This window comes from Pristiophorus japonicus, chromosome 16, assembly GCF_044704955.1.
Source record: "Pristiophorus japonicus isolate sPriJap1 chromosome 16, sPriJap1.hap1, whole genome shotgun sequence".
NCBI lineage: Eukaryota > Metazoa > Chordata > Chondrichthyes > Pristiophoridae > Pristiophorus > Pristiophorus japonicus.
Window position 1 is genome coordinate 130156940 of NC_091992.1, and position 22051 is coordinate 130178990.

At 48.4% G+C, this 22051-nt stretch overlaps 2 protein-coding genes across 2 annotated transcripts in view; one reads left to right on the plus strand and one right to left on the minus strand.

Annotated features, from left to right (window-relative positions):
* LOC139226830 (cytoplasmic phosphatidylinositol transfer protein 1-like) overlaps positions 1-17178 on the minus strand; it is a 477346-nt gene extending 460168 nt beyond the window's left edge. Inside the window, exon 1 of the mRNA XM_070857884.1 lies at positions 17065-17178. The gene's annotated coding sequence lies outside the window, so the exon portion shown is untranslated. The remainder of the gene's footprint in view (positions 1-17064) is intronic.
* A 241-nt stretch (positions 17179-17419) lies between these two features.
* psmd12 (proteasome 26S subunit, non-ATPase 12) overlaps positions 17420-22051 on the plus strand; it is a 62041-nt gene continuing 57409 nt past the window's right edge. Inside the window, exon 1 of the mRNA XM_070858242.1 lies at positions 17420-17695. Within this exon, the coding sequence (XP_070714343.1) occupies positions 17591-17695 (105 nt within the window). The 5' untranslated portion in view covers positions 17420-17590. The remainder of the gene's footprint in view (positions 17696-22051) is intronic.

Below are 22051 nucleotides of genomic sequence, written 5' to 3' on the forward strand. Positions count from 1 at the left end.
ACTGGGAGTCTTCAGGTTGGTAGCGAGGCACTGGCTGAATAGGGCTTATTAGCAGGATCTTTGAATGCTCCAGCGTTGATTTTCCTGCGGCATCGTTTCTGTGTTTCTGTTGCTGTCACTGTTTTGGGGCAATGTTGATGGTAATGATAGAGCAAATTAGGCGATGGTCCGTCCAGCTGTCGTCAGCTCCTGTAATGGCACGGGTGATGCGCACGTCTTTGCGGTCTCTCGCTCGGACGATGGCGTAGTCTAGCAGATGCCAGTGCTTGGAGTGAGGGTGTTGACATAAGGCTTTATATTTGTTCTTCTGATGGAACAGGGTATTAGTTATGACGAGGCAGTGTTCTAAGCATTTCGTCAGGAGGAGGGTGCCATTGGAGTTGGCTTTCCCTACCCCCTCTCTGCTGATCACATCTCCCCAGAGGTCAGTGTCCTTTCCAACTCTGGCTTTGAAGTCGCCAAGGAGGATCAGCTTGTCGCCTGTTGGGACTCGGGACAGGAATTGTTCAAAGCTGGAGTAGAATTCCTCTTTGGTCTTGTTGTAGCTTCCAGTGTTGGGGTATATGCGCTGAAGACCGTAGCGCACTGGTTCTGGGCTAGGGTGAGCTAAAGAGTCATGAGGCATTTGTTTATCCCACAAGGGGAGTCTCTGAGACGGCCTACTAGTTCATTTTTTACGGTGAAGCCTACCCCATGGAGGCGGCATTTTACTTCTGGTTTGCCTTTCCAGAAGAAGGTATAGCCACCACCTTTTTCTTTGAGCTGGCCTTCCCCTGCCCGCCGGGTCTCACTTAGGGTGGCGATGTCTATGTCGAAGCGCCTGAGTTCCCAGGCAATGATAGCTGTGTGGCATTCCAGTCTGCTGCTGTTGGGGTTGTCCATGAGGGTCCTGACATTCAAGTCCCAATCTTCATCTTAAAGTGTGAAAGATGCCTGTGCGTGAATTGTTTTAAGGTGGGGTAGCCGTTGCACACCAGCTACCACATGGGCTTGACAGATCAAGGTCTTGGTTCAAGACGACTGGAGACCAGGCTCTGCTGTATGGACCTAGTTCATATACACACGCCTACTGTCCTCCTTCCTCCTTTCCACAAGAACTCACTCTTTGAGATTCACGGTGTAATCCTCGCGGCACCTCGCTGTTGGTCCATGCTATTCCTTTTTGGTCCACTCCTCGGCCTCAACCTCGCTTCTCCTGGGCTTCCGACCTCCGCTCTGGGTCCCGACTTCCTCTCCTTCCACTCTGGGCCCCGACCTCCGACTCCTCCTGGGCCCCGACCTCCGTCTCCTCCTGGGCCCCGACCTCCGTCTCCTCCTGGGCCCCGACCTCCGACTCTTCCTGGGACCCGACCTGGGCCCCGACCTCCGTCTCCTCCTGGGCCCCGACCTCCGTCTTCTCCTGGGCCCCGACCTCCGACTCCTCCTGGGCCCCGACCTCCGACTCTTCCTGGGACCCGACCTGGGTCCCGACCTCCGACTCCTCCTGTGCCCTGACATCCGTCTCGTCCTGGGCCTCAACCTCCGACTCCTCCTGGGCCCCGACCTCCGTCTCCTCCTGGGCTCGGCCTTGGACTCCTGGGACCCGACCTCCGACTCTCCTGGGTCCGACCTCCCACTCCTCCTGGGCCCCGACCTCTGACTCCTCCTGGGCCCCGACCTCCGACTCCTCCTGGCCCCGACCTCCGACTCCTCCTGGGCTCGGCCTCCGACTCCTCCTGGGCCACGACCTCCTCCTCCTGGGCTGGGCCTCGGATTCCTGGGACCCGACCTCCGACTCTCGTGGGTCCGACCTCCCACTCCTCCTGGGCTTCGATCTCCAACTCCTCCTGGGCCCCGACCTCCAACTCCTCCTGGGCCCCGACCTCCAACTCCTCCTGGGACCCGACCTCCGCCTCCTCCTGGGCCCCAACCTCTGACTCCTCCTGGGCCCCGACCTCCGACTCCTCCTGGGCCCCGACCTCCAACTCCTCCTGGGCCCCGACCTCCAACTCCTCCTGGGCCCCAACCTCCGACTCCTCCTGGGCCTCGACCTCGCTTCACGTAACCCCACCAATCTATTCCCTGGGCTCCAGTGACATTGAATGTAGTTGCCCTCTTCGCTTTTATAGCTCTCACTTAGCTGCTCGCACTGCTCCTTGTGGTGGCTGGCTCTGTGCTAGGGCTGGGCTGCTCCTCTTTATCCTCGGCCGCCGGTGGTGGTGTTCCCTCCCAGGTCGGGGGGATCAGCGCTCTGTGCTGGGGCTGGGCTGCTCCTCTTTATCCTCAGCTACCGGTGGTGGTGTTCCCTCCCAGGTCGGGGGGATCAGCGCTCTGTGCTGGGGCTGGGCTGCTCCTTTTTATCTTCAGCCGCCGGTGGTGGTGTTCCTTCCCTGTTGGGGAGGGGTCAGTGTTAGTAGTTGAAGGAAAATCATCATAGGCAGTCCCTCAGAATCGAGGAAGACTTGCTTCCACTCCCAAAGTGAGTTCTCTGGTGGCTGAACAGTCCAATACGAGAGCCACAGACCCTGTCACAGGTGGGACAGACATTCGTCGAGGGAAGAGGTGGGTGGGGCTAGTTTGCCGCACGCTCCTTCCGCTGTCTGCGCTTGAGCTCTTCACGCTCTTTGCGTTGAGACTCAAAGAGCTAAACGCCCTCCCGGATGCACTTTCTCCACCTCGGGCAGTCTTCGGCCAGGGTCTCCCAGGTGTCAGTGATGATGTCGCACTTTAGCAGTGAGGCTTTGAGGGTATCCTTGTAATGCTTCCACTACCCACCTTTGGCTCGTTTACCATGAAGGAGCTCATCATAAAGCATTTGCTGAGGGAGTCTCGTATCTGGAATGCGAATTATGTGGCCTGCCCAGCGAAGATGATCGAGTGTTGTCAGTGCTTCAATACTGGGGATGTTAGCCTGAACGAGGACACTGATGTTGGTGCGCCTGTCCTCCCAGGGGATTTGCAGGATCTTGCGGAGACATCATTGGTGATATATCTCCAGCGATTTGAGGTGCTTTCTATACATCGTCCATGCCTCAGATCCATACAGGAGGGCAGGTATTACTACAGCCCTGTAGACCATGAGCTTGGTGGTAGATTTGAGGGCCTGGTCTTCAAACACTCTTTTCCTCAGACGGCTAAAGGCTGCACTGGCGCACTGGAGGCGATGCTGAATCTCCGCATCAATGTCTGCCTTTGTTGATAAGAGGCTCCCGAGATATGGAAAACGGTTCACGTTGTCAAGGGCCATGCCATGAAACTTGATGATTGGAGGGCAGTGCTGTGCGTCGGGGACAGGCTGGTGGAAGACCTTTGTCTTATGGATGTTAAGCGTAAGGCCTATGCTCAATGAATACATTGATTATATCCTGAGTTCAGCCTCTGAATGTGCACAGACGCAGGCATCGTCCACGTACTGCAGCTTAACGACAGAGGTTGGGGTGATCTTGGACCTGGCCTGGAGGTGGCGTAGGTTAAACAGCTTCCCACTGGTTCTGTAGTTTAGTTCCACTCCAGCGGGAAGCTTGTTGATTGTGAGGTGGAGCATGGCGGTGAGGAAGATTGAGAAGAGGGTTGGAGCGATGACGCAGCTGTTTGACCCCGGTCCGGACGTGAGTCCGGTCTGTAATGGATCCGTTGGTAAGGATCATGGCCTGCATGTCGTCGTGGAGCAGGCGAAGGATGTTGACAAACTTTTGGGTGCATCTGAAACGGAGGAGGACACTCCATAGACCCTCACCGTTAACAGTATCAAAAGCCTTTGTAAGATCGAAGAAGGCCATATATAAGGGCTGGCGTCGCTCCCTGCACTTTTCCTGCAGCTATCGCGCTGCAAAGATCATGTCCGTTATGCCCCGTAGGGGGCGAAATCCGCACTGTGATTCTGGGAGGAGCTCCTGGCCACAGGGAGAAGACGGTTGAGGAGAACTCTAGCGACAACCTCCCCAGTGGCTGATAGCAGGGAAATTTCCCTGTAGTTGCAACAGTCGGACTTGTCCTCTTTTTAAAAAATGGTCACAATCACTGCATCTCTCAGATCTCCCGGCATGCTCTCCTCCCTCCAGATGAGAGAGATGAGGTCATGTATCCGCATCAACAGCGCCTCTCCGCCATACTTTAGCGCCTCAGCAGGGATTCCATTCGCACCTGTAGCTTGTTATTCTCGAGTTGTTTTATGGTTTTGCCTACCTCGTGCAACGTTGGAGTTTCACTGAGTTGGTGGCGGGTCACATGCTGCGGGATGAAGTCGAGAACACTCAAGTCAAAGGCAGAGTCTCGATTGAGGAGATCTTCAAAATGCTCCTTCCATCGGCCCCTGACAGCCTCAGTGTCCTTGATGAGTGCTTCCCCGTTCTTGGCCAGAAGTGGGGTGGGGCCTTGGGAGTTTGGACCGTAGGTGGCCTTGACTGCAATGAAGAATCCTCGCATATCATGGCTGTCGGACAGTTATTGTATCTCCTGTGCTTTTTCCATCCACCACCTGTTCTTTAGGTCCCGGGTTCTTTGTTGGACCCGAGCCTTGAGCCATCTATAATGTTGTTTTGCAGCTCCCAAGTTGGGTTGTTGCTTGAGGCTCAGAAATGCTTTGCACTTGCGATCTATTAGTTCTTCGATCTCCTGATCATTTTCATCAAACCAGTCCTGATGTTTTCTGGTTGAGTGGCAGGCACTGGTTATAAAGGCCTGGAGGGCAGACCAAGCTGTGGGCATTCAGCATCTCAGGGTCATCAAGGCACGCCAGATTGGCTGTGAGCCACTGGCTGTATAGGGCTCTCTTAGCTGGATCTCTCAGAGCCCCGGCATTAACTTTTTTGCAGTACTGCTTCTGCTGTCCCCTCTGCTTTGGGGCTATGTTAATGTTGATGATGGAGCGGATTCGGCGGTGGTCCGTTCAGCAGTCGTCAGCTCCAGTCATGGCGCGGGTGATGCGCACATCCTTGCGATCCCTGGCTCGGACAATGACATAGTCAAGTAAGTGCCAGGTGTTTGGAGCGAGGGTATTGCCATGATGCCTTGTATTTGTCCCTCTGGCAGAACAGGGTGTTGGTGATGAGGAGTTCATGTTCAAGACAATTTGTCAGGAGTAGGGTACCACTAGAGTTGGCTTTCCCTATCCACTCTCTGTCAATCACACCTCCCCAGAGGGCTGTGTCTTTGCCGACCCTGGCATTAAAGTCACCCAGAAGGATCAATTTGTCGCCCGTGGGGATGCGGGACAAGGATGTCTCAAGGTTGGAATTAAAACCCTCTTTAGCCTCATCCGTTGCATTGAGTGTAGGGGCGTACGTACTGATGACTGTGGTGCATTGGTTCCGGGATAGGGTGAGACCAAGAGTCATGAGGCATTCGTTAACCCCACAGAGGGAGTCTTGGAGGCGGTCGACCAGCTCATTCTTGACGGCAAAGCCGACTCCATGAAGGCAGCGTTCTTCCACTGGTTTTTCTTTCCAGAAAAAGGTATAACCTCCACCATGTTCCTTCAACTGGCCTTCCCCTGCCCACCGGGTCTCGCTTAGGACGACGATGTCAATGTCAAAACTTCTGAGTTCCCGGGCAACTATGGCGGTGCAGCGTTCCGGCCTGTTGCTGTTGGAATTGTCCATGAGGGTCCTGACGTTTCAGGTCCCGAACTTTATACTGACGAAGTGGAAGATGCCTGTGCGTGAGTCCTTTTAATGTGGGGTGGCCATTGCACAGCGGCAACCACACGGGCTTAGCTGAGCAAGGTCTTGGTCCAGTGGCAAGGGGGTCCAAGACAACTGGAGACCAGGCACAGCTGTATAAGCCTAATTGCCTACAGCAAGGTTTTGGCCATTAGGTCGGCGCCGAGTAGCGCCATTGATGGTAGATGGCCTGAGGCTTGGTTGGGGGGGCAGGCATTAGGAAGGTCACTTCCAAAGTTATTTTACGAGTTAAAAGTTGATAAAAATTTCCAATTTGTTTAAAAAGTTTCTAAGAGTTGTTAAAATGTCTAAGATTTAGACCAATAATAGGTTATAAAAGTTTCCCCAATTGTTTAAAAGTTTAAGATTGATTAGGAGTTTTTTTTTTAAAAAGGAATTGAAAGTCGATTAAAAGTTTAAGGTGCAGGAGTCCCTCCGGGCCAAGGTAGAAATGGACCAGTGCAGGGGTCCCTTCGGCCCGGGACAGAAGCGGGCCGGCGCAGGGCCCACACAGATCCGTCGGGCAAGCACACCAGGCCAAAGACGGCTCTGTGGGTTTTTTGGCACCGAGCGACACCGAGCCGGTCGGGACTCCTTGGCTTGTTGTCCGTTTTCCTTGGTGTGTTTGTCCCGGGCTCGGGGCCTTGCTGTGTGTCCCAGGCAGTGCCAGGCCAGGCCCAGTCCCTCGGGCGGTCCCAGTTTCCCACTGTGTTTCCCAGGCGGTGCCGGGCTCGGTCCCCGGGGGGTGCTCCTCCTCACTAGACGGTTCGGGTTGCAAGCCTCGAACAGGAGTCGCAGGTCGGTGCGATGTCCCTTTGGCCCGGGATAGAAGTGGGCCGGTGTGGGATCCCTTCAGCCCGGGATAGAAGTGGGCCGGTGCGGGGTCCCTGGGTCTGCCCTGCGTCTAGTATCAGCAGGCACTCCAGCCGAAGAGGAGCCCAGCAGCTAAGTTTCTGCTTAGATTCTGGGCCAGGAGGAGCTGGAGTGCTTCGCCGAGCTCCACAGAAAGAAAATATTGCATCAGTGTAGATGACTGAATATTACTGATGCATCCTGGTAAATTTGGTAACACTGCACAATTCACAATCAGCTCATAGTGTCAAAGCTTGGCAAAAATATCAAGCCACGTGCAGTCTTTTCAGAAAGGCTGAGGCCTTCAAGTAAAAACTTTAATGATGGCATTGAAAGATGTAAAAGACAATTCGATTGTGTTATTGTGTAATATGTTTTAATTAATTTTTGTTTTGTTTAAATCCTTATTTTAAACATAGATACGTCAGCTACTGAGAGAAAAAAAATCAGAAAGCATCGAGTGACTTTTGGGAACCCAGTGATCACATGACAATCAGAGTGACTAGTTTACATTGGCAAATCCCATTATAAATATGAACATTTGAGTTTATAATGGGAAAAAGTTGGAACAAAAATGTGACACTTGGACGTCAATTAGCCCAGGCAGTGAGTGTGTGAAGATGTATAATTTTCAATAAGACATATACGAGTCAATTTGTAGACATAGCGGGTGATTATACAGCTCCTGCTATAATTGAAAACATCTTTTCCAAGATAGAAACATAGAAAATAGGTGCAGGAGTAGGCCATTTGGCCCTTCGAGCCTGCACCACCATTCAATAAGATCATGGCTGATCATTCCCTCAGTACCCCTTTCCTGTTTTCTCTCCTTACCCCTTGATCCCCTTAGCCGTAGGGGCCATATCTAACTGCCTCTTGAATATATCCAATGAACTGGCGTGAACAACTCTCTGCGGCAGGGAATTCCACAGGTTAACAACTCTCTGAGTGTTTTCAGACTAGTGTGGTTGTAAATATTGGCACACTGGTTTTCTCTTTATTTAAACGGACATATGGCTGATTTCATTTCTTTTTCTCGTTCTATGCATTCATACAACTAATCAGCACTCCATTTTCATTTCACCATTTTCCTTCCGCCACTCCCACCTCTTGCTGCTCTGCCTCACACAAACAAACTACAAGCCCTACCCTTCATTGTCTTGCCTCAAGCTTCAAAACTACCTGATTTTCACCATTCCCTCACTCATCCCCAAATCTCACGCTCACCAACCTCAAAATCTCTCATTCCCTCAATCGCTCTCCCCCCAAATCTCCCCATCCCAAATCTCTCCTCCCCAAAAAAGCTTCCACCGCCCCCAAATCGCCAGGATTGTATAATTTCCAATCTTACCCATTTTTAAGCCAGGTCTCTGTTATAGCCACATTTCAGAATCCCACGTGGCAAGTGGTGCCTGCAACTCGTCAATCTGATTTGTAACACTTCTCACATTAACACACATGCATTCTGTCGAGGAAATATTTAGCTTAAATTAACTCAGGCGGAGACTTTCAGAAGTGCACTTCGAGAGAATTTATTTTAAAAAGCAAGATACATCTCAGAGACCCTGCTTGGACCGTACCAAGGCAAAACTCTGTCGTACAAGCAAATTGCACTTATCTTTATACAGAAATTGAATACAGAAATAGAAAAAGAATCTTATTCATTAGTCCCGCGAGTACAAAGGTCGTCTCGGGAGGTACACACTTTATCTGTCCTTGCATAGTTTCTCTCTGTTCACAATCTGATAAGCAAAGGCAAAAGGAGACTCCCTTTTAATACCAGATGGTCACCTAATTGCATCTCTAAGTTTCAAGGCTAAAAAGCGTGGCTATTTTTCTAGTCTTATTATTTCTTTAAGCATAGCAAAAAACAGAATTTAACCCTTTCCTCTAAATTAAGCCAAGTGTTCATAGATGCTTTCTTCCACACATTCCAGCAGCATGCTAGTTGGCTTTACTTTTTTCCTGCATTGAATTGCTGCTCTTCCTACACTATTCTTTGTTCTGTTGCTGTTTGTCCCTCCCAGGTTTCATTGCACCTTGTCTCTCCTCTCTGCTGCTGCGTCCTGGTGCGCCTCCGCCAGCGTGTGGATTTTTGCTATCTTATTTTGTTCTTCTGCGTTCTTTCGGCCCCTGCGTCGACCCCCTTGCATTTGTGTAGCAACAGGAGAATGTGCAGGAAAGAAATAGAAACATAGAAAATAGGTGCGGGATTAGGCCATTCGGCCCTTCGAGCCTGCACCGCCATAGATGCAGGACCTGTTTTACTGATAGCATCTGAATAACCAACCAGTAAAGGAATACCATTCCTGCAAATACAATGTAATTAAAAACATATAAGAAAAAGTCAAGGATGAGTAAAAGTCATTAAATCCATCGAGTTTGTCAGTTAATCATTTGCACCATAAAGACCATAGTCGTTTGTGCCTAAGGTAATTATTATGGCAAAAAAAATCTGAAGCATCTCAGATCCCATGTCTCCCTGAAGAAATAAAAACAAACTCAGATGATAAAAGTTTTGAGGCCAACAACACTGTACAGGATCTTTACACAATAACATTCGCATAAGCAATTGCATTTACCTTAGAATTATTTTATTTCCATTTTAACACTAAACTTCAATGAAACTTATCCTATAACCTGCTCCACACCAATTTCTACTTCACGCAGAATTCCAATGAATAAAAGAGAAAAAGTTCAAGGGAGATCCTCGCACTTTGCCGCGATCCTTCAATGCCCAGGAGGGAAGGATGGACAGACCAGCGAATGCCCTCAAAATGATGGCTGCGGCGCTCTCAAAAGTCAGGGTGGCTGCAGTGTGTACCATGAAAACCATGGCAACAGAGAGGGAAGTGGGTTTCACCTGTAGCTGAAGTGTAGATGCTGAAAAGCTCTTGACAAGTAAGGGGCAAGTTTGTTTAAAGCTTACCAAAGTCTTCAGAATCTGTGGACATCAAAATCGTTTGTTAACGTAACTCAGGTTTGAAACTCATCAGAATCTGTGGTGAGAGGGGAGCGACCTGTCAAAAGCTCAGCGGGAGATCGAGAGCCAGCGGCAGTTGGTGAGAGGGGAGCGACCTGTCAAAAGCCCAGCGGGAGATCGAGAGCCAGCGGCAGTTGGTGAGAGGGGAGCGACCTGTCAAAAGCCCAGCGGGAGATCGAGAGCCAGCGGCAGTTAGGTCGCTCCCCTCTCACTATCAAAAGCATACCGGTGCAGCTACAGTGGGAGAGAAAGCAAAATAGAAGTAGAAAGTAATCAAAAAGTGACGTCACAGCCAATGTGGTAAGTGATTGGCTGGTGATTGGTGAGTAGCTTTTCTTTTCTTTTTTATATCAGTAAGTGAACTGCAACATTGTTATTACCAATTTAAGGGTATCTAAGGTTAAGACATGGCAGGAGAGCTCGGCCATGTGATATGCTCCTCCTGTACCATGTGGGAACTCGGGGACACTTCCGGTGTCCCTGGGCGCTACGTGTGTGGGAAGTGTATCCGCCTCGAGCTCTTGACGGTCCGCGTTGCGGAATTGGAGCTGAGGGTGGATTCACTCTGGAGCATCCACGATGCTGAGAATGACGTGAGTATCACGTGTAGTGAGCTGGTCTTACCGCAGGAGAAGGGTCCACAGCCAGATAGGGAATGGAAGACCAGCAGGAAGAGCAGTGCAAGAAAGATAGTGCAGGGGTCCCCTGTGGTCATCCCCCTGCAAAACAGATACACTGCTTTGAGTACTGTTGGGGAGGATGACTCATCAGGGGAGGGCAGCAGCAGCCAAGTTCATGGCACCGTAGGTGGCTCTGCTGCAAAGGAGGGCAGGAAAAAGAGTGGGAGCGCGATAGTGATAGGGGATTCGATGGTGAGGGGAATAGATAGGCGTTTCTGCGGACGCAACCGAGACTCCAGGATGGTATGTTGCCTCCCTGGTGCAAGGGTCAAGGATGTCTCGGAGCGGGTGCAGGACATTCTGAAATGGGAGGGAGAGCAGCCAGTTGTCGTGGTGCACATTGGTACCAACGACATAGGTAAAAAAAGGGATGAGGTCCTACGAAAAGAATTTAAGGAGCTAGGAGCTAAATTAAAAAGTAGGACCTCAAAAGTAGTAATCTCGGGATTGCTACCAGTGCCACGTGCTAGTCAGAGTAGGAATCGCAGGATAGCGCAGATGAATACATGGCTTGAGCAGTGGTGCAGCAGGGAGGGATTCAAATTCTTGGGGCATTGGAACCGGTTCTGGGGGAGGTGGGACCAGTACAAACCGGACGGTCTGCACCTGGGCAGGTCCGGAACCAATGTCCTAGGGGGAGTGTTTGCTAGTGCTGTTGGGGAGGAGTTAAACTAATATTGCAGGGGGATGGGAACCTATACAGGGAGACAGAGGGAGACAAAAATGAGGCAAAAGCAAAAGACAGAAAGGAGATGAGGAAAAGTGGAGGGCAGAGAAACCCAAGGCAAAGAACAAAAAGGGCCACTGTACAGCAAAATTCTAGAAGGACAAAGGGTGTTAAAAAAGCAAGCCTGAAGGCTTTGTGTCTTAATGCAAGGAGTATCCGCAATAAGGTGGATGAATTAACTGTGCAAATAGATGTTAACAAATATGATGTGATTGGGATTACGGAGACGTGGCTCCAGGATGATCAGGGCTGGGAACTCAACATCCAGGGGTATTCAACATTCAGGAAGGATAGAATAAAAGGAAAAGGAGGTGGGATAGCATTGCTGGTTAAAGAGGAGATTAATGCAATAGTTAGGAAAGACATTAGCTTGGATGATGTGGAATCTATATGGGTAGAGCTGCAGAACACTAAAGGGCAAAAATCGTTAGTGGGAGTTGTGTACAGACCTCCAAACAGTAGTAGTGATGTTGGGGAGGGCATCAAACAGGAAATTAGGAGTGCATGCAATAAAGGTGCAGCAGTTATAATGGGTGACTTTAATATGCACATAGATTGGGCTAGCCAAACTGGAAACAATACGGTGGAGGAGGATTTCCTGGAATGCATAAGGGATGGTTTTCTAGACCAATATGTCGAGGAACCAACTAGGGGGGAGGCCATCTTAGACTGGGTGTTGTGTAATGAGAGAGGATTAATTAGCAATCTCATTGTGCGAGGCCCCTTGGGGAAGAGTGACCATAATATGGTGGAATTCTGCATTAGGATGGAGAATGAAACAGTTAATTCAGAGACCATGGTCCAGAACTTAAAGAAGGGTAACTTTGAAGGAATGAGGCATGAATTGGCTAAGATAGATTGGCTAATGATACTTAAGGGGTTGACTGTGGATGGGCAATGGCAGACATTTAGAGACCGCATGGATGAATTACAACAATTGTACATTCCTGTCTGGCGTAAAAATAAAAAAGGGAAGGTGGCTCAACCGTGGCTATCTAGGGAAATCAGGGATAGTATTAAAGCCAAGGAAATGGCATACAAATTGGCCAGAAATAGCAGCGAACCTGGGGACTGGGAGAAATTTAGAACTCAGCAGAGGAGGACAAAGGGTTTGATTAGGGCAGGGAAAATGGAGTACGAGAAGAAGCTTGCAGGGAACATTAAGGCGGATTGCAAAAGTTTCTATAGGTATGTAAAGAGAAAAAGGTTAGTAAAGACAAACGTAGGTCCCCTGCAGTCAGAATCAAGGGAAGTCATAACGGGGAACAAAGAAATGGCAGACCAATTGAACAAGTACTTTGGTTCAGTATTCACTAAGGAGGACACAAACAACCTTCTGGATATAAAAGTGGTCAGAGGGTCTATTAAGGAGGAGGAACTGAGGGAAATCTTTATTAGTCGGGAAATTGTGTTGGGGAAATTGATGGGATTGAAGGCCGATAAATCCCCAGGGCCTGATGGACTGCATCCCAGAGTACTTAAGGAGGTGGCCTTGGAAATAGCGGATGCATTGACAGTCATTTTCCAACATTCCATTGACTCTGGATCAGTTCCTATCGAGTGGAGGGTAGCCAATGTAACCCCACTTTTTAAAAAAGGAGGGAGAGAGAAAGCAGGGAATTATAGACCGGTCAGCCTGACCTCAGTAGTGGGTAAAATGATGGAATCAATTATTAAGGATGTCATAGCAGCGCATTTGGAAAATGGTGACATGATAGGTCCAAGTCAGCATGGATTTGTGAAAGGGAGATCATGCTTGACAAATCTTCTGGAATTTTTTGAGGATGTTTCCAATAAAGTGGACAAAGGAGTACCAGTTGATGTGGTATATTTGGACTTTCAGAAGGCTTTCGACAAGGTCCCACACAGGAGATTAATGTGCAAAGTTAAAGCACATGGGATTGGGGGTAGTGTGCTGACGTGGATTGAGAACTGGTTGTCAGACAGGAAGCAAAGAGTAGGAGTAAATGGGTACTTTTCGGAATGGCAGGCAGTGACTAGTGGGGTACCGCAGGGTTCTGTGCTGGGGCCCCAGCTGTTTACATTGTACATTAATGATTTAGACGAGGGGATTAAATGTAGTATCTCCAAATTTGCGGATGACACTAAGTTGGGTGGCAGTGTGAGCTGCGAGGAGGATGCTATGAGGCTACAGAGTGACTTGGATAGGTTAGGTGAGTGGGCAAATGCGTGGCAGATGAAGTATAATGTGGATAAATGTGAGGTTATCCACTTTGGTGGTAAAAACAGAGAGACAGACTATTATCTGAATGGTGACAGATTAGGAAAAGGGAAGGTGCAACGAGACCTGGGTGTCATGGTACATCAGTCATTGAAGGTTGGCATGCAGGTACAGCAGGCGGTTAAGAAAGCAAATGGCATGTTGGCCTTCATAGCGAGGGGATTTGAGTACAGGGGCAGGGAGGTGTTGCTACAGTTGTACAGGGCCTTGGTGAGGCCACACCTGGAGTATTGTGTACAGTTTTGGTCTCCTAACTTGAGGAAGGACATTCTTGCTATTGAGGGAGTGCAGCGAAGATTCACCAAACTGATTCCCGGGATGGTGGGACTGACCTATCAAGAAAGACTGGATCAACTGGGCTTGTATTCACTGGAGTTCAGAAGAGTGAGAGGGGACCTCATAGAAACGTTTAAAATTCTGACGGGTTTGGACAGGTTGGATGCAGGAAGAATGTTCCCAATGTTGGGGAAGTCCAGAACCAGGGGTCACAGTCTAAGGATAAGGGGTAAGCCATTTAGGACCGAGATAAGGAGAAACTTCTTCACCCAGAGAGTGGTGAACCTGTGGAATTCTCTACCACAGGAAGTAGTTGAGGCCAATTCACTAAATATATTCAAAAGGGAGTTAGATGAAGTCCTTACTACTCGGGGGATCAAGGGGTATGGCGTGAAAGCAGGAAGTGGGTACTGAAGTTTCATGTTCAGCCATGAACTCATTGAATGGCGGTGCAGGCTAGAAGGGCTGAATGGCCTGCTCCTGCACCTATTTTCTATGTTTCTATGTTTACTTCACCAAGACCTCTTCGACAGCACTTCCCAAATCCCGCGATCTCTACCACCTAGAAGGACAAGGGCAACAGACATATGGGAACATCATCATCTGCAAGTTCCCCTCCAACTCACATACTATTCTAACTTGGAAATATATCGCCATTCCTTCATCATCGTTGGGTCCAAATCCTGTAACTCCCTCCCTAACAGCACTGTGGGAGTACCTTCACCACATGGACTGCAGCGGTTCAAGAAGGCGGCTCACCACCATCTCCTCAAGGAGCAATTAGGGATGGCCAATAAATGCTGGCCTTGCCAGCGAGGCCCACAGCCCAGGAACAAATAAAACAAAATGACTGACTTAAACCATCAGGGAAGCTATCCTGAATCTTTTTAATCTGATTTTTATTTCCACCAGATTTGTCAATTTACTCGTTACCAGGTTACCAATTGTATTGCTCCTGTTAACCTGTCCACAATGTTAAAAACAGAGGTCCAGCACAAAAAGGGGTACCTCATAACTTAACAAATGCAAAATACTGCAGATGCTGGAACTCTGAAATCTAAACAGAAAATGTTGGAAATACTGAGCAGTTCAGGCAGCATCTGTGGAGAGAGAAACAAAGTTAGCTCGATGACCTTTCATCACATCTGGAGGAACAGCATCTCATCTTTCGATTCGGCACCTTGCAGCCTTCTGGACTCAACATAGAGTTCAACAATTTCAAACCAAAACCTCTGCCACTACTTTTTCAGATGGCAGCTGTTGATGATTCTGCCATTTCCATTTACACTTCTTCTATTTACCCTGTCCTATTACCATCTCCTTTTATAAGAACATAAGAATTAGGAACAGGAGTAGGCCATCTAGTCCCTCGAGCCTGCTCCGCCATTCAACAAGATCATGGCTGATCTGGCCGTGGACTCAGCTCCACTTACCCGCCCACTCCCCGTAACCCTTAATTCCCTTATTGGTTAAAAATCTATCTATCTGTGACTTGAATACATTCAATGAGCTAGCCTCAACTGCTTCCTTGGGCAGAGAATTCCACAGATTCACAACCCTCTGGGAGAAGAAATTCCTTCTCAACTCGGTTTTAAATTGGCTCCCCCGTATTTTGAGGCTGTGCCCCCTAGTTCTAGTCTCCCCTACCAGTGGAAACAACCTCTCTGCCTCCATCTTGTCTATCCCTTTCATTATTTTAAATGTTTCTATAAGATCCCCCCTCATCCTTCTGAACTCCAATGAGTAAAGACCCAGTCTACTCAATCTATCATCATAAGGTAACCCCCTCATCTCCGGAATCAGCCTAGTGAATTGTCTCTGTACCCCCTCCAAGGCTAGTATATCCTTCCTTAAGTAAGGTGACCAAAACTGCACGCAGTACTCCAGGTGCGGCCTCACCAATACCCTGTACAGTTGCAGCAGGACCTCCCTGCTTTTGTACTCCATCCCTCTCGCAATGAAGGCCAACATTCCATTCGCCTTCCTGATTACCTGCTGCACCTGCAAACTAACTTTTTGGGAGTCATGCACAAGGACCCCCAGGTCCCTCTGCACCTCAGCATGTTGTAATTTCTCCCCATTCAAATAATATTCCCTTTTACTGTTTTTTTTCCAAGGTGGATGACCTCACACTTTCCGACATTGTATTCCATCTGCCAAACCTTAGCCCATTCACTTAACCTATCTAAATCTCTTTGCAGCCTCCCTGTGTCCTCTACACAACCCGCTTTCCCGCTAATCTTTGTGTCATCTGCAAATTTTGTAACACTACACTCTATCCCCTCTTCCAGGTCATCTATGTATATTGTAAACAGTTGTGGTCCCAGCACTGATCCTTGTGGCACACCACTAACCACCGATTTCCAACCCGAAAAGGACCCATTTATCCCGACTCTCTGCTTTCTGTTAGCCAGCCAATTCTCGATCCATGCTAATACATTTCCTCTGACTCCGCGTACCTTTATCTTCTGCAGTAACCTTTTGTGTGGCAGCTTATCGAATGCCTTTTGGAAATCTAAATACACCACTTTGTACAATCTTACCTTTTGCCGTTTAATCACTCCTGTCCAGGTTCATTGATCTGAAACATTAACTCTGCTTCTCTCTCTCCACGGATGCTGCCCGACCTGCTGAGTATTTCCAGCATTTTCTGTTTTTACCTCATAACTTGAGGCTGGGTGGGAGGTAAAACATAGGAACAGGAGTCGGCCATTCAGCCCCTTGAGCCTGCTCCACCTTTCAATGAGATCATGGCTGATCAGCAACCTAACTCCATATACCTGCCTTTGTTTGGTCCATATCCCTGAATACCTTTGGTTAATAGAAAGCTATCAATCACCGATTTAAAATTAACAACTGATCTAGCATCAATTGCCATTTGCAGAAGAGAATTCCAAACTTCTACCGTCCTTTGTGTGTAGAAGTGTTTTCTAATTCCACTCCTGAAAGGTTTGGCTCTAATTTTTAGACTGTGCCCTCCAGTTCTGGAATCGCCAACCAGCGGAAATAGTTTCTCTCTATCTACCCTATTCCCCTTAATATCCTGAAAACTTCGATCAGATCGCCCCTTCGATCAGACATCCCTCGTGGGAGAATCTAGAACTAGAGGGCATAGTTTCAGAATAAGGGGTCGTCCTTTTAAGATGGAGATGAGGAGGAATTTCTTCCCTCAGAGGGTCGTGAATCTTTGGAACTCTTTACCCCAGAGAGCTGTGGAGACTGAGTCATTGAATATATTCAAGGCGGAGATCGACAGATTTTTGAACTAGAGGGGAGTTAAGAGTTATGGGGAGCGGGCGGGAAAGTTGAGTTGAGGCCAAGATCAGATCAGCCATGGTCCTATTAAATGAAGAAGCAGGCTCGAGGGGCCAAATGGCCTTCTCCTATTTCTTGTGTCCTTAACCGTCTAAATTCCAGGGACTGCAACCCTAATTTGTGTAATCTCTCCTCATAACTCCTCAAAGTCCAGGTGTAATTCTGGTAAACGTTTACTGGTAAACCCTTCAAGGCCAATATATCCTTCCTGAGGTGTGGTGCCCACAGTGCTCCAGGTGTGGTCTAACCAGGGTTTTTAGTGTAGCTGAAGGGGGCGGAAGCTTAGAATAATCACGCGAGGAGTCATCATTTTTATTTTTGTAAGGTGAATTTGAAAAAAAAAAGCGAACCTTTTGTCTTGGCGAGTGGGGTCTTCGTCGCCTCCGGCTCTCGCACGCCACACGCTTGACGGACGCCCCACCTTCCCGCCTCCTCCAACGGCTGCTTTCCAATCTCGCGACGGCCGGCCGGAGCGGCCGGCGAACGCGCGCGCCAAAGCCGGACTGGCGCGCGCACGGCGCGTTTCTTCCGCCGGCGGCTGACGTCAGCCGCCTGTTACTGGGTGACGCCGGCTCGAGGCGCGGCGGTTGAGAGCGAGCGCTTGCGGCTTGTGCGTGCGCGTGACAGAGAGAGCGAGAGAGCGCTAGAGCGCTTGCGGCTTGTGCGTGCGCGTGACAGAGAGAGCGAGAGAGAGAGCGCGCGCTTGCGGCTTGTGCGTGCGCGTGACACAGACAGACAGAGCGAGCGAGCGAGAGAGATTGTCTTTTTCCTTTTCATTCAGAAAAAAAGAAACCCGAAAGAGGCAGCAGGGGAGAAGAAGATTTAAGGAGGGCGGTTTGAAGTAAAATAAACAAATAGAAATAAGAGGCAGCAACAATGGCGGACGGAATCGAACGAGCCGATGGCAAGATTGTGAAAATGGATATGGATTATAGTGCCACTGTGGACCAGCAGCTGCCAGAGTGCGAAAAGATGGCTCAAGTAAGCGAGAGGCGTTTTCTCCCCCTTCATAGTCACTGAGTCATGCGGCTCCATTGATCAGATTCGGCTAGGCCCCTTGCAGGTAGTAGGCCGCAAACCTCGCATTGGCTTGGAAAAGTGTACCAGCTCCGAACGCCTTTTTTTTTTCTTTTCGGGTTTTAGTTGACAGCTGTATGAAGATACTGGAAAACGTGCGGGGTTTTTTTTAAGCAATTGTGTGCGTTTATTGTTGTGGGAAGCTGCTGCAAGCGAAGCTAATGCAAACATTTGACAGCTAGCTATGTGAAGTGCCCTGGGACGCCTTTTCTATGTTGTAGGTGCTTTTATAAACGCAAGTTGTTAACTGTATCTGATTTGCCACCGTAGTTGATTTTGACCTGCGGAAATGTCAAAATTGCAAATTCTGGGGCTCCTGACAAACCTGTGATCTGACGCATCTGCTCATGCAGTTTCGTGATCAATTAGATTGCTTTGGAAATGTTAAGTTTTACAAATACACGAAGTGGGTCTGTCATTCCATTAACCCCGCAAAACAAGTGGTTTTCCATGCTGAAGGGGCTACTGTATGCACGAAGTCTTACCTTTTAATATGTGATTTTACAATTTAAAAAAACTTACTGTTCTATTTATAGAGGCCCTATGTGCAAGATTAAAAATTATAATATTTTATTCTACGAATGGATTGAGGTATTAACTTGCATGAAAGCAGTTACAACATGGAAACAGGCCATTTGTGTCCAAGTTTACCCTCCATGCAAGCAAATAGGCTTAATCACATTTACACACCCCATAGCCCATCATTCCCTTTTCTTATTCACCGATTCAATATGAGTTGTACTTACAACAGCAACAACACATTAAATGGTATGACACTGAAAAGTGTAGAGGAACAAAGGGAACTTGGAGTGCAGGTCCTTGAATGTAGCAGACCGGGTAGATAAGGTGGTTAAGAAGGCATGTGGAATACCTGCCTTTATTAGTCGAGGCATGGAATACAGGAGCAAGGATGTTATGCTTGAACTGTATAAAACACTGGTTAGACTGCAGCTGGAGTACTGTGTGCAGTTCTGGTTACCATATTACAGGAAAGATATGATTGCACTGGAACAGGTGCAGAGGAGATTTATAAGAATGTTGCCGAGACTGGAGAATTTTGGCTATTGAGGCAAATTGGAGATGCTTGGTCTGTTTTTGAGGGGAAACCTGATTGAGGTCTATAAAATTATGAGGGGCCTGGATAGAGTGGATAGGAAGGACCTGTTTCCCTTGGCAGAGGGATCAACAACCAAGGGTCATTGATTTAAAGTAATTGGGGGAAGGTTTAGAGGAGATACGAGGGGAAATTTCTTCACCCAGGTGGAACTCACTGCCTGAAAGGGTGGTAGAGGCAGCCTCACCACATTTTTAAAAATACTTGGACGTGCACTTGAAGTGCCGTAACCTACAGGACTATGGACCAAGAGCTGGAAAGTGGGATTAGACTGAATAGCTCTTGGTCGGTCGGTGCGGACACGATGGGCCGAAATGGTCTCCTTCTGTGCTGTAAATTTCTATGATTCTATGAACTTGTATTTATTTATATAGTGCCTTTAACATAGTGAGCCGTCCCAAGGTGCTTCACAGGAGTATTATGAGATAAAAAATTTGACACCGAGCTACATAAGTAGAAATTAGCGCAGGTGACCAAAAGCTTGATCAAAGTGGTATGTTTTAAGGAGCGTCTTGAGGGAGGAAAGAGAGGTGGCGAGATTTAGGCAGGGAGTTCCAGAGCTTGGGGCCTAGGCAACAGAAGGCCTATGGTTGAGCAATTATAATCAGGGCTGCTCAAGAGGGCAGAATTAGAGGAGCACGGGGGGGAAGGGGGGGGGGTTGTTGTGGGGCTGGAGGAGATTCCAGATAGAGGGAGGGGCAAGGCCATGGAGGGATTTGAAAATAAGGAGAGAATTTTGAAATAGAGGCGTTGCTTAACCGGAAGCTCAATGTAGGTTAGCAAGCACAGGGGGGATGGATGAGCAGGACTTGGTGCGAGTTAGGACACGGGCTGCTGAGTTTTGGATCACTTCTAGTTTACATAGGGTAGAATGTGGGAGGCCAGCCAGGATTGCGTTGGAATAGTCCAAGTCTAGAGGTAACAAAGGCATGGATGAGTGCTTCAGCAGCAGATGAGCTGAGGCAAGGGCGGAGTCGGGTGATGTTCTGGAGGTGGAAGTAGGCGGTCTTAGTTATGCTGCGGATATGTGGTCGAAAGCTCATTTCAGGGTCAAATATGACACCAAGGTTACGAAAAGTCTGGTTCATCCTCAGGCAGAAGTTGGGGAAAAGGATGGAGTCATTGCCTAGGGAACAGAGTTTGTGGCGGGAACTGAAAACAATAATCAAAATTGAATGCATATATTCTTATTAATTCAATGTATATGGTAATAAAAAAATCATTTTAATTTTACGCATACGTTGACTTGGATTGGGAGGGGACTACTGCCAAATTAAAAGGGGTGAGAAGTGGAACGTAATCTATTTCAAGCTCCTTTGGAGCCTAATGTGGGGCAAAGCTCTCTGTCTTGTACCAGTGTGATTCTACTATTCCCACACCAGATATTTGTGTGGCTTCTGAATTCAACTGCCAATTCAGTGCCAACTCCAGGATAGTTTTATGCTGTGGGTCATGTTCATTGCATGAATTGGGACTGCGTGAACTAATTTCAGGTGGAATGCCCAAGCTGCCAGAGTAAGAATCTTTAATTTTGTTAACTACACTATTTTAAAAAATGATAAGACATATGAAAATCATTGAGTTCATTTCAAGGCTATAATAAGATGCTGTGTTGCAAGATAGTGACAAGTATTGAGGGGTGCATATGACCTCGGAACCACAAGAATGAAGCTTGAGAGGCTCATAGAAACATAGAAATTTGCAGCTCAGAAGGAGGCCATTTCGGCCCATCGTGTCCGCAGCGGCCCTTGGTCAGCAGCCCTAAAGATTACACCATCATCATCATCATCATCATCATCATCATCATCATCATCATAGATGGCCCCTTGAACGAGGATGACTTGCTTCCACAAGAGTTCAGATGTTTCAATAAAGGACCCGATGTTCCAGGCCTGAACTCCAATTGAGGGGATGGAAGATGCCTGTGGGTGGATTTTTTTTAACGTGTGGTGATCGTTGCAATTCAGCCACCACACAGGCTCGGCAGAGCTAGGCCTTTATCCAGTGGCAAGGGTTAACCAGGACGACTGGAGACCTGCTCTGCTGCACGGACCTAGTGCGCGCACATATCGCAGTGTGGGCAAGCCCGTGCTGCCCTGGGCCCTCGGCTCTTCTGGGACCCGTACCCTCATTCGCCGCACCTCCGCCTGTGGCGCTCCAGCTCTATTTATAGCCCCGACCTGCGGTGGTGTTCTCACACAAGTTGGGGCGGCCCACGATTACATATAAACCTATGAACAATGACGGAAAGGCAAAGAGCACCCAGCCCAACCAGTCCGCCTCTCACAACTGTGACACCCCTTGTACTGAAATATTCTACACTCCACCCCAACCGGAGCCGTGAGATCTCCTGGGAGAGGCAAAAACCAGATAAAAATCCAGGCCAATTTAGGGAGAAAAACATCTGAGAAAATTCCTCTCCAACCCATCCAGGCGATCGAAACTAGTCCAGGAGATCACCCTGGCTGTATTCTATTCCCTGCAGTACTTGCCATTATATCTGCGCCGTACAACAAAAGATCATCCAGTCTAATCCCAAATACCAACTCTAGGTCCGTAACCCTGCAGGTTATGGCACTTCAAGTGCCCATCCAACCATCTCTTAAAAGTGATGAGTGTTTCTGCATCCACCACTCTTCCAGGCAGCGAGTTTCAGATCCCCACAACCCTCTGCATCAAGAAGCCCCCCCTCAAATCCCCTTCCACCAACCACCTTAAAACTATGCCCCCTCGTAATAGACCCCTCAACCAATGGAAATAGACCCTTGCTATTCACTATGTCCAGGCCCCTCAATATTTTGTACACCTCAATGAGGTCTCCTCTCAACCTCCTCTGTTCCAGTGAGAACAAACCCAGCCTATCCAATCTGTCCTCATAACTAAGATTCTCCATTCCAGGCAGCATCCTAGTAAATCTCCTCTGCACCGTCTCTTGTGCAATCACTATAATACAGCGACCAGAACTGCACACAGTACTCCAGCTGTGGCCTAACCAAAGTATTATATAATTTAAGAATACCCTCTCTGCTCTTTATATTCTATGCCTTGGTCAATTAAAGGCAAGCATTCCATATGCCGCCTTAACCATCTGGCCTGCTACTTTCAGGAATTTGTGGACAAGCACTCCAAGGTCCCTTTGTTCATCT